Source organism: Monodelphis domestica, chromosome 1 (assembly GCF_027887165.1).
Source record: "Monodelphis domestica isolate mMonDom1 chromosome 1, mMonDom1.pri, whole genome shotgun sequence".
NCBI classification, from domain to species: domain Eukaryota; kingdom Metazoa; phylum Chordata; class Mammalia; order Didelphimorphia; family Didelphidae; genus Monodelphis; species Monodelphis domestica.
The window spans coordinates 257,644,943-257,658,211 of NC_077227.1; the positions used below are offsets into that span (position 1 = coordinate 257,644,943).

General features: G+C 37.1%; 1 protein-coding gene across 6 annotated transcripts in view; it reads right to left on the reverse strand.

Moving 5' to 3' along the window:
* Positions 1 to 13,269, reverse strand: part of PTGR2 (prostaglandin reductase 2) — an 86,989-nt gene that overhangs the window by 26,665 nt on the left and 47,055 nt on the right. For 4 of the 6 annotated variants that reach the window (XM_056810689.1, XM_056810690.1, XM_056810691.1 and 1 more), the window contains 5 exons: positions 10,748 to 10,939; positions 7,946 to 8,116; positions 6,311 to 6,520; positions 3,996 to 4,117; positions 579 to 666 (listed from right to left, as the gene is read on the reverse strand). In XM_056810689.1, the coding sequence (XP_056666667.1) occupies positions 579 to 666; positions 3,996 to 4,117; positions 6,311 to 6,520; positions 7,946 to 8,116; positions 10,748 to 10,939 (783 nt within the window). Of the gene's footprint in view, positions 1 to 578; positions 667 to 3,995; positions 4,118 to 6,310; positions 6,537 to 7,945; positions 8,117 to 10,747; positions 10,940 to 13,269 lie in introns of those variants that run through there. The other 2 variants (XR_008914971.1, XM_056810693.1) reach the window with 2 other exon arrangements.

The window sequence follows — 13,269 nt, forward strand, 5'->3', positions numbered from 1 at the left end:
CAAGACTAACATAGCATTGCATTACATATTTTTACAAGTCTACTTAATATGTCTCAATAGAAAACTGATCTTTCTGCTTCTACATTCATTCTGTTTCTATAACTTGTTTTACCTAAATCTGGTCTCAAATGGATAGAAAGTTGGAAAAGAGAGGAGCATTTAAATAGGTAAACATTTTTTAATTAAATAATTTTGACCTCAAGGATCACCTAAAAGTACCTTGGGATTGCCAAAAATTCATGGACCACATTTCAAGGACTGCTGAAATAGATTTTTATTATTAGTACCAGAATCCCCTCAGAAACAAAATAATATAATCTTTATATCAAAGAAGTTTTTATTTAAATTACCTGTAGTGAATGAACAACTGAACACATCCCAGCTATATAATGGGAACTAACTTATACTTAAGATAACAATTTGATTTTTCAAACTACTACAGAAATTCAGAAATATATATATTCTGAATATAATAATATTATATTATTATATAATATCATATATTATATATATAATATAAAATAATAATATAATAATATAAAAGGAATTAATTGATAAGGACATAGGCTCAGACCTACCTTTAATTTTCCTTCTTTAAACCACTGACTCAGTTGTAGAAGTCCAGACTCAAATTTGTCCTTATGATTCAAAACCAGAAATCTTTCCCTGTAGAAAAATAAAGACAACAATCCAAAACAGGAGAAAAGCAAGAGTAGATAATTTCACTGAGCTTCTGAAATCTTTTCTAGTAACAAATATCATGCCTTAATCATATTGAGTTCTGCCAGATGTGGTTTAGTTGTCTATGAAAATAAAATATTATTATGAAAATAAAAGATATCCAGGAGGAAAGTCAAAATCACTATACAAGTTAACAAAACCTATTTATTAGGTTTCATGTAGTTTGTTTGTTTTTTTTAAACCCCATTTTTTGTCTTAGAATCAATTGGTTCTAAGGCAGAAAAGCAGTAAGGGCTAGGCAATGGGGGTTAAATGACTTGCCCTGGGTCACAAAGCTAAGAAATTGTCCAGAGCTACATTGAACCCAGGACTTCTCATCTCTAGGCCTGGTTCTCAATCCACTGAACCACCTAACTGCCTGCCATGTAGTTTTTAAAACATAATGCTCCTCTGCTTGGTTTCAACTCCAAGGAACAAGATGCCCATTCTAGGATAAGCTTATTACTTCTAATCTCATTACCATAATACTAAACCAAGCCTTTTGACACCTCCTCCCTCAGCCTCCTCTTCCTATTGACTGGAGAGCCAAATACTAAACTCTTCTCAATGTCTTCCTTTATAGAGGGAAGAAATAGGGCTCTCAGCTCCTCACTCCAATTTGCATCTGCCATATGCCTGGTTTCAACCACAGGGAAAGAGAGGCCCTCTAGTGTTTCTTTCCTTCCCTCCATTTTCCTGCTCCTTTTGTACATTGTCTTCCCCCCCCCCACCCCCCCCCCACACCCCCCCCCACTCCCCGTCAAATTGTAAGCCCCTGGAGGGTAAGAATGTCTTTTTATTAACTGTATTCCTGCCACTTAGCACAGAGAAGTGACATGGGCTAGCAGTGGGCAGGAAGGGGCAGTAATGGGAACAGGATCCTCATACTCTGAAATCTTGCATTTCTCACTAGTTAGCACTAGTTAAACATCAACTGCAATACCCATAATTTCAGCATAAGTCAAGCATGAATTGTATATTGTTCATTTATCTACTCTGTGCACCAGATCGGTAAGGTTCTCTACTAAGCATCAGCTTTGTACCCATTCTGTTTTATTCACTGCTTATATTCTTCTATTGCCTATAGTAGTCCTCCAGTGTACCATATTCCCTCCTCACGTTCCCACTCTAGAAGGGCATCAAGACCTCTCCCTGGGGGTAGCTGGGTAGCTCAGTGGATTGAGAGCCAGGCCTAGAGAAGGGAGATCCTGGGTTCAAATCTGGCCTCAGACACTTCCCAGCTGTGTGACCCTGGGCAAGTCACTTGACCCCCATTGCCTAGCCCTTACCTCTCTTCTGCCTTGGAGCCAATACAAAGTATTGATTCTAAGATGGAAGGAAAGGGTTAAAAAAAAAAAGACCTCTCCCTGACAAATGACAACAAGGTGGACAATGGAGGAATGTGGAACCTGTGCACTGTGCATGTTCCTTATTCCCATGACATACCTCCACTTGAGTTTGGAAAGATGTTAAGCAACCAGACCCCAATAAATATACCAACTCTGAACCATGGGGTGTGGAAGCTGCAACTCATGGTGGAAGCTCCAATCCTCAGAGGAAGCTGCCATTCTATAGAGGAGCTGCTACTATCAGCCCCAAAGAAACTACTCTACTAGTCCCTGGGCTTATCCATCAACTGGAAGGCTACCTGATTGGCCCCCAGGCTATTCCTCCAGCTATTAGGCTATCATAGCACCCCAAACCACCCCTTCTTCAAATACAATTCTTTTCTTATTTCTTGACTGAATGGAGTTTGAGTCTCCCATTCTTAGGGTGAGAACCTGCCACAAACCTGGTATATTTCTCCCATATCAGAAGGCACATAATGTTTATTGCATTGTATTGGAATTAGGGGAACAGCTCTGGGCAAAAAGTATTTCTCTGTGTGTATTGTGAACTTTTAAAATTACTCCACCCTACTCAGACAGTGCCTTAGGGGAAGATAAAGTTGCAAACTCCTAATTGAACAATGAAAGTCTCCAACTCCTACCTTATAGTAAAGCTAGAACCTTAAGCTAGGTCTATTTTTAGATCTAATACAAAAAGGTGTTAAGTACCTGTAAAGGTTAAATTAGTACCTAAAAAGGTCAAGTAACTTACAAAAGGCAAGCTTAACAAAGAGGTGTGAAGTACTCAGAAGATTTAATCTAACCAGAGAAGATGAAAACCAAAGAAGGTGAAAACTAAGAATGGGCAGTCCTAGAAAAAAAGAAACTACTGTGATTGGTAGACATTAAAATTTAGGGGAGGTGACATAAGAGAAAATTTCTTTAAAAGGAAGGGGTAAAAAGTCAGGAGACAATTGAATTCAGTTTGGAGAGTAATTTCAGTTAGAAGTGGAAGAAGGTCTTGTGGTGAGTGATAAAGACTGACTTGCTCTCCCTTAGGCTCAGGCCTACCTAAGCCTTTTTCTACTGCTTGGCTCAGCCTGAACCAGAGCAGTTTAGATTAATTCTCTCTTTCTCTCTCTCTCTCCTTCCCTTAATTCCTTCTTTCTTTATTAATTAAAATCTCCATAAATCCCCAGCTGACTTGGGTATTTTTCATATTTGGGACTTTCCCATGGTGACCACTTATTTTAGATTTTAAGTCAAACACTAAAATTATCCTTACAGTTTTGGCGTTTACAGTATATATTTCTATATAGAGAGTTTTGTTTAAAAAAACTTTTTTAAGCACATACCTTCTGTCTTAGAATCAATAATATATATTGGTTCTGAGGCAAAAGAGCAGTGGGGGTTAAGTGACTTGCCCATGGTCACACAGCTAGGAAGTGTCTGAGGCCACATTTGAACCTAGGACCTCCCATCTCTAGGCCTGGCTCTCAATCCACTGAGCTACCTCGCTGCCCCATTTTAAATTTTTTAAAATTAAAAAAATTTTTTTTTACTTTTTTCTCAATTACATGAAAAAAAAATTTAACATCTATTTATTATTTTTTTCTTTAAACTCTTACTTTCTGTCTTAAGAGTCAATACTGTGTATTGGCTCCAAGACAAAAGAAAGGTAAGGGTTAGGCAATGGGGATTAAGTGACTTGCCCAGGGTCACATAGGTAGGAAGTATCTGAGGCCAGATTTGAAACCAAGATCTCCCATCTCTAGGCCTGACTCTCAATCCACTGACCCACCCAGCTTCCCCCTAAAAACTTTTGAACACTAAATTCTTTTCTTTCCTTTCTCCCCTCCCTCCTCCTTAGGAAGGCAAGCAATCTGACAAAGATTTATATAGATATATAGTTTTAATATGGTGGCAAATAAAGGAAAGAATGGGTACCTTGTGATGTTTCTTGTTTTCAAAATTTCCTCTACTTCAGGCAGTAGTGGGGGAGGATAAGGGACATCCTTGTTGTACTGAGAAATCTGGCCACACAGGATAACATGGCTGTTCTGATTCATCTATTCAAAGAAAATTGATTACTATTCCCCTAAGAAATAGATTTTTCTCTGTAGCTACTGAATATAGAGCTGCTTTATTAAAAGTATGAATAGTTTCATAGAACAAATGTCAATGAAAACCTCCTTAGAAGCCAAAAGAAAACAAAAACCCTGACTATTCCATTCATAATAATTTAAGAGATTTCTGGCCAGGAGACTCTATCCATGACATATATTTATGAATATGAAGTGGTAAGCAAGTGAATATATAGAGGGAAGATGAAACTTGCTAACTGGAAAAAAAATTCGATGCTAAATTCTGTAACTCTAAGGAAATGAGTAAAATATTCACATATCTTGAAATTATGTTAACTATCTAGTAAAGTGATATATAACAACTGATGATGAAATACTAAAGCTTTATAAAATAAAAAATGCTTATCCATCTGTAGTATTTTCAGTTTCCTTTTCTAGCTTTCCTACTGAAAATGCTGGGTGTAGTAAGTAGAAGTTAGATGATGGTAAGATAGGAAAAATCAGAACCTAGCTAAGGTAGTTCTATTTCTTTCCAAGAAAGCATGAAGGCAACCTAAGATCTGCTATGACTTGGTTGCACCTACCTCATATATGCCTTTTTGTTTGACATGATTAAATGTATTTTTTCTTTCTTTTATATTCTCCACGTTCTTATTTTTTTTAACCCTGAATTTCTGGCCTTGAAACAATGCTAAGACAGAAGAGTCATGTCTAAGCAACTGGGGTTAAGTGACTTGTGCAGGGCCACACAGCTAGGAAGTGTCTAAGGCTTGACTTCCCAGGTCTCTCTGACTGTACATTTGGTGATCTATGCACTGAGCCACCCAGTTGTCCCTCCGTATTTCTTATGATAAATCATGAAAGACAACAAATAATAACTTTTTATATATAAAGAAACAACTCTAATTCATTAACTTGGAGAATTAAGATGAAAAGGATAAGATTATCTCTTTAGACAGAATGCCTTCCTTGCAGGCAGGTATTGTTTCATTTTTGTCTTTGTATCCCTAGCTCTGCATGGTGCTTGAAATATAGCAGGAGCTTAAGAAATGCTTGTTGACTAGCAAAAAGCTAAATGGTCAACAGAGCAACTTCTTATTCTTTTGCCCTTTCCACTCTTCCCTCTGAACTATTTATTGTTCTATATATTTTATAAGTTTTTTTGCTTCTTAGGTTTTTTTCTCTCATGCCCTGTCTTCTGGCAGTCAATGAGACCTGGCACTTGATGATACTACATTACTTGCATTCTTTCTAGGATGAATTGCACCTTCTTTCATATTCTTCAACTCACCAGTCCTAGGAGGGAGAGAGAGAATTCTTCTTAGTCCCCACTGCCACTTTCTGACTCTCCCCCTACTACTATCACTCAGCAAACTCCTCATTTAAGAGGCACTATGTACATTTATCACTTAGATCCAGGAGTCTTATCTATGGCTGTGTCCCAAAAGTACCTTGTAGTACCTTGTGTGTGTGTGGGGGGGAGGGAGAGAGAGAGAGAGAGAGAGAGAGAGAGAGAGAGAGAGAGAGAGAGAGAGAGAGAGAGAGAGAGAGAGAGAGAGAGAGAGAGAGAGAGAGAGAGAGAGAGAGAGAGAGAGAGAGAGAGAGAAAGGAATAGAAAGAGAGAGAGAGAGAGGGAGAAAGGAATAGAAAGAGACAGACAGACAGAGAGACAGGGAGAGAAAGAGAGAGAAAGGGGCAGAAAGAGACAGACAGACAGAGAGACAGAGACAGAGAGACAGAGAAAGAGAGAGAGAGAGGAGAGAGAGAGAGAGAGAGAGAGAGAGAGAGAGAGAGAGAGAGAAGAGAGAGAGAGAGAGAGAGAGAGAGAGAGAGAGAGAGAGAGAGAGAGAGAGAGAGAGAGAGAGAGAGAGAGAGAGAGAGAGAGAGAGGTCTCCTTTACTAGGAAGGCAACATCTGTTTTCCTTTTGTTTTTGAATTCCCATCTCCTGATATTTAGTAGGTGCTTAATAAGTGCTTGTTTATTGTACACAAATTAGATAACAAGCATGGTGCCAATTCAGAGTATAATAAACTATCAGGCTGTTCTATCAGAGCAAATAGAACTTGGCAGGATTGGTCTTTTAGCTGATGCCTCAGAGTAACAAAGTAAGTATGCATATAACAATAGAAATAAAAATCATTACTTCTTCAAATTTATAACAGGAATTCATCAATCACCTGACTTAAAACAGTATCACTGATGTCACCACCAACATTGTCAAAGTAAACATCCACTCCAGATGGGCAGAGCTCATGTAGTTGTTTTGCTACATTATCTTTCTTATAATTAACTGCAGCATCAAAGCCCAGTTCTGAAACCAAGATGGAGCACTTCTCATCTGTTCCACAAATTCCCACCACTCTGGAACAGCCTTCCAAATGGCCAATCTAGAAGAATAAAAGTCTGAAAATTAAAATAAATTAAAAGTTTCTGAGCTTGAGAGAAACCAAAAAATATTCAGAAAAAAATTTATACTTCTGAAAATTCTCATCATGAAGATTTATTTATGACATTCATCTGTGCAAAATATACCTCTATTGAAATGTTTAAAAAGCATGTTCTAAGGGTCATTCTTTGGTTCTGAAAAAATATATATACATCAGGTAAAAAAATAAGGAGCAGGTAGTTCATAAAAATAATGCTTAAGAACATAACAATAACCTAACTGATGTTCAAAAGAGTTCCAGCCAGCCCTTCAATTGGGGAATGGCTGAACAAATTGTGGTATCTGTTGGTGATGGAATACTATTGTGCTAAAAGGAATAATAAAGCGGAGGAATTCCATGGAGACTGGAACAACCTCTAGGAAGTGATGCAGAGTGAGAGGAGCAGAACCAGGAGAACATTGTACACAGAGACTGATACACTGTGGCACAATTGAATGTAATGGACTTCTCCATTAGTGGCAATGCAGTGAGCCTGAACAAGTTGGAGGGACACTATCCACATTCAGAGGAAACACTGTGGGAGTAGAAACACTGAAGAAAAACAACTGCTTGAATACATGGTCAAAGGTATATGGTTGGGGATATAGACCCTAAAGGAACATCCTAGTGCAAACATCAACATAGAAATAGGTTCTGATCAAGAACACAAGTAATACCAAGTGGAATTATGCTTGGCTGTGGGAAGGGTGGGTAAAGAGGAGGGAGGGAAATAATGTGATTATCTTAAACAAGGAATAATGTTCTAAATTGACTAAATAAACTAATTCAAATGGGGAAAAAAAAGAGTTCCAGCCAATGAAGAACAAACATGAGCTCAAAATGTTACTATTTGATTTGTACCAAATTATGGGGTAACAGTTTCACAAGGTTATAGTGCTATTTGGTTATGATGTAGTAAGATGTTATTGTAAAATGACATTATGTAGAGGAATGTTAAACTGAGTATGTCCATACTAAATGCTATATTTTTTGCCCCCATTGACTTACCTTGACTTTTAAAAAATATGCCAAGTTATGGTTTTAACAGATTAATATGAAATTTCAGAAAGGTTGTTTTTTTTTTTTCTGATTACTTCTATCATAGCATTCACAATCATTTATAACTAATTCTGGTTTTTCTAAGTTTCTCATAAATGAAGAACTAGACCATCAATAAATTCAAGAACCACAGGATGTTTTACTATTAATATTAGCAGTATTTTAATTGATCACTTACATACACAATACTTCCATCAGAAATATTTAGTCAAAATATTATGTGTGATCCTAAATTTTATGCTTCTGCTTATCTAATTTTATATTAAGACTTCAGTTATAGATGTTTCTTTATTAAAAATCAAATAAGTAATCATGAGAAAAGTTTACCTGGCCAGCCAATGATCCACAAGCACCTGCAGCCCCACTGACAACCATCGTCTGGTTGGAACCAACAGTTACATGACCTTTTTCTTTTATTCCAATAAGAGAAGTCAATCCAGGCATACCAATAGCACCAAGAAAGTAAGAAAGGTGTCCATCTACAAACTGTGGGTCTACCTAAAATAAATTATGTATGTATTTTACATCAAATTATGGATTTCTATTAAAATTTAAATGAGAGACATTGATGGGAGATTTACCCTGTATGATTTTTGGTTAGGTAAAGTGCTTCTTTTTTTTTTTTTAAGTGCCTATTCTTTAAGGATCCAAATTATAAAGTTGGACTGAAAGCAGTATGGCACAGCAGATAAAGAATTGGGCCTAGGGGGCAGCTGGGTAGCTCAGTGGATTGAGAGCTAGCTCTAGAGACGGGAGGTCCTAGGTTCAAATCTGGCCTAGCCCTTACCACTCTTCTGCCTTGGAGCCAATACACAGTATTGACTCCAAGACAGAAGGTAAGGGTTTAAAAAAAAAAAAAAAGAATTGGGCCTAGAAGTAAGAAAGACCTAATTTTGACTCTGTCACAAATTGGCTTATGTGACTATGGGCAAGTCATGTAATCTCTCAGTGACCACAAACAACTCTCAGACTTAACAGTTGCCAAATGGTTGCTAACTTCTATTGGTAGAAGGAGCTTGTCTCACTGGAATGCTATGACCTACCATCAATAAAAATGCCAACATTAGATTGTGGAATTTTTTTTAAAACTCTTACCTTCTGTCTTAGAATCAATACTGTGTATTGGTTCCAAGACAGAAGAGTGGTAAAGGCCAGGCAATAGGGGATCACACAGCTAGGAAGTATCTGAGTCCACATTTGAACCCAGAACCTCCTGTCTCTAGGCCTGGCTCTCAATCCACTGAACTGCCCAGCTGCCCCCAGCTTATGGAATTTTTGATCAAAGCCTCAAGTAAAAGTCCAACCTCCAAAATGTCAAATGTGCTGGCTATGGGAAAATAGGGACATTGATAAAGCAAATGGTATAGACATTTTGCAAAGCAATTTGGAACTATAGCCCAAAAATTATTAAACTGTGAATTTCCTTTAACCTAGCTATACCACTGCTATTCTTCTAAAGATATCAAAGAAAGGAAAAGGTCCTATATGTATAAAAAATATTTATAGGAGTGGTTTTTATAGTGCCAAAGATATGGAATCTAAAGGGGTGCCCATCATTTGAATGCTTGAACTAATTATGTTATATGAATATAATGGAATACTATTGGGCTAATTGAAGAAATGAAATAAATAATTGCAGAAGAACTTAGGACAACTTGAATAGATACTCAGGCAAATGACCAAAGCCAGGAGAATACTTTATACTTTAACATCATAAAAAATAAACAATTCTGGGGGAGTTAAGAACTCTAATTAATGCAATAATCAATCCTAATTCCAGACGACCAATGATGAAAAATGCTATCCACCTCCTGACAGAAAAGTGATGGACTCAGGGTACAGAGTGAGACATATTTCTGGACATGGTCAATATAGGAATTTATTTTGTTTGACTAAGCATATTTGTTACAAAGGTTTTGTTTTCAATTTGGGAGAAAGAGGAGAGGAGGTGGAAGGACATAAAAAATGTTTGATAGCTGAAAAAAAGCAATATTGAAAATTATAATTATTATTTTGTAAACAAAAAATGCCACAAATATGAAAGGTCACCATTTGTGCTGTAGCTGCTCAAGATTTTTTTTTTTATCTGCTTATCTACATAGTTGTTCTAGTAATTAGCTATGTGATCTTGGGCAAGTAAGGCAATCTCCCTCTTTTTCAGTTTCCTGAGCTATAAATAGAAGGGAGAAAATTGGTAACCTTCAAAGTTCCTTCCAATTTAAGATCTGATTTGTAGACCAATCACCATAATGAAATAATAAAAACTCCTCCCATTTATATAATAACATTTTAAGGCTTGGAAAACACTTTCCTTATAACCTTGGGAGGCAGGTCATATAAATGTTGCAGTGGCTGTTATAAGGGTTAGTGTTTGGCAAAAGTGTGGAGTATGATTTTAGCCACCCTTCATTGTTCTTTCTGCACCCTCCTGCTCCTTAAACACTTTCTCTTCCTCTGAACATTCATTATCCTCAGGCTGTCCTCCCACTGCTTAGTTCTCAGCAACAACATTCCAAGCAGTCAGCAGCAGGTCAAGTTCTTGACCCTTTTTCCTGGATTTGCCCTTCACAACTTTTGTCTTCTATATTAGTCCTTCAGAAATCTCCAACTTTTGCTAGAAAAAATTCTAGTTGAAGTATAGCACACTCATTCTTGTAGTCTAGTTGTAATACCACGTATGTATGTTTTAACAGTTACTTTTAACTAATGGTTAGAGTTTTCAGTCCTGAGGCAGACCAACTGGTGAATGGGAAGATAGGAGGAGGCAGAATTTCCCCCTAAACCTTCAAATTATACCAACACAAAGCCCCAAACTATGACTATGAAAGGCAAAGATCTCCTGACTTCAGCATTAGGTTTATCTGTGATTTAGACAGTAAATGAGAGTCATTATTATACTTTCAGTGAATACATGGTTGATTGTTACATAACAGTCTTTATATACATTTTCAGGCAATAAAAAGCAATGAAGACCAAATAATAAACTATTGGCATAGATTTGGCTACATTTAATGAGTTACTTGGCAGAAGAAACAAGATGATTTTATTACATTCTTCAGAATCAAATACCAAAGGCCAAAGAAACTGAGAATTATAAGAAACATATACACGCTGTTTAAGAGAGATTACCTTTTCCAGGGTATTTCCCTCTAGAATAGCCTTAGTCTGCCAGGGCCAATAAAAAGAAGTCACAAAATCGCCTTTAGTCAAACTTGTATGCTGACTCTCTTCTATAACTCCAACACCACCACCATCAACCACTTCAGCTAGCTGCCAAGGTTTTATATAGTCAGTACCAGTGTCTTCATTCATTCTACAACGCTGAAAAACAAAAAACATTGAAAGAATTCTGAAAACACTTTCTATACTTATATATATATATATATAGAAACCATTAAAAAAGGATCTATTGGGGAGCAGCTGGGTGGCTCAGTAGATGGAGAGCCAGGCCTAGAGACAGGAGGCCCTGGGCTCAATTCTGGCCTTGGATACTTCCCAGCTGTGTGACCCTGGGCAAGTCACTTAACCTCCATTGCCCAATCCTTACCGCTCTTCTGCCTTAGAACCAACACACAGTAGTGATTCTAAGATGGAATGTAAGGATTTTTTAAAAAAGGATCTATTGAATGATGAGAAAAAAATAAAATAGTCTTAAGTATAAAGCATTTTTCAGAGGTAAAAACAAAAGTTTATCTTCCTTTTCCATTCCTTTTAGTTTTCTATTTAAAGAACATCTCTCTTTAAGATCACTAGACAATAGCTGATCAAAGAATACTGAGGATTTAAAATATCCTTTCCACACCCCTAATGAAACTATGAAGTATTATTATTTCACAAATTCTTCCAATCCCTAAACATGTAAAAAAAATTTCTTTTTCAGGGCAGTTCAGTGGATACAGAGTTAGTTCTGGAGACAGGAAGTCCTGGGTTTAAAGGTGACCTCAGACACTTCCTAGTTGGGTGACCCTAGGCAAGTCACTTAACCCCAATTTCCTAGCCCATACCACTCTTCTTTCTTGGAACCAATATTTAGGATCTAAAACAGAAGGTAAAGGTTTTTCAAAAATCCTTTTTCTCATAGTTACCCTTCTTCCCAAAGCCCTATTACTCAATCTTTTACCTGACTAAGAGGAACTATTTTCAGTTCAGAACCCATTGCTAGCACCACAGTTAAGAAGGGCTATGTCATAGCAAATTAGCTGTAGCTATTTCCAGAAATGTAATTTTTATTAAAGAGACAATCATCAATATTAACAATGAAAACCACAACTAATGACTTACTTCAAGAGTCCCCAGCAGAGGGTGCTAGTATAGCCCCATTCAGCTCTACCAACAAAGGATTTAGGAATAGTTAAATACGTGTTCTGGCCTATTTTCTTTTTCTAAATTTGTTGTTAAACAACAACAACAACAAAAAGTAAATAAAGCCACAAACTACCAGACTTCTTTCTTGCTTCTTTGAAATGTGACATGCTGGAATACATAAATATTAAACACTTGGAACTTCTCAGAGAAAAAAATGTCATTGACAGTGGTTCAAAGCATATAATTTATCTCTCTCCATCAGGCAGTCCCACAAAAATCAATGAAGGTCTCCCATTTTAGGAACATTACACAATATGGCTTATGAAGCATACCTAAATGGGAATTGCTTAATCTGTTCACTGATCCTAGTGTTATTTATTGTGATGACCTCTGAAAAACAATTTTCATAAGGTCATACAAGTTCTCAAGTGACTAACCAAAGTAAATGCAAAAAACCTTTAAGTCTGAGAATACTGCAGACCGCCTGGACAGAAAGAGAAGACAGATGAGGAACTTGGGAAATATCACAAGCCTGGCACAGAGACATGATACATATTAGTGAAGAGGGACTTTAATTATCCAGAAGCTAATAAGAGCTTTCTGGCTTGCTTCAGGGAAAATTTCCTCCTCCGAAAAGGTAAAGGAACTGACAAGGATTTCTATTCAGAATCTGATTCTCACAAACAGGGAAGAACTGGTTGCTGAGGTAGAAATAATAGGCCACCAGGTAGAAGTGACCACTTCCTACAAGAGTTTGCGATAGAAGAGAGGAAACCTGTACATAATGTATCCCATATCCTAAATTGTAAAGTCAGATTTTAAAGTATTCACAGGAAAGAGAGGTAAGATCCCACAGTGTTTAATACAGTAGAGGATATCAGCTCAGGAGGGCAGAGATATATTTAAGAATGAAATTCTCAAAGCCCAAAGGAAAATAATTCCAAAAGGGGATATATCAGAAAAGATTTAATTCAGTTGGATAAAAATTGATTAAACACTTACTATGTGTACCATATTAAAGCACTAGGGGTAGAAAAAAGGGCAGAAGACAGTACCTATCTTCAAGGAGCTTATCATGAAAAGATCATTGTGTGTACACAGGGAATTCACCAACCAACTTAGAGTATAAAAAGAAATGTTGGGGGGGGGCAGCTGGGTAGCTCAGTGGATTGAGAGTCAGGCCTAGAAATGGGAGGTCCTAAGTTCAAATCTAACCTCAGACATGTCCTAGCTGTGTGACCCAGGGCAAGTCATTTGACTCTCATTGCCTAGACCTTACAACTTCTAACCAATACACAATATTGATTCTAAGGAAAAAGGTAAGGAGAAAGAAAAGAAAAGAAAAG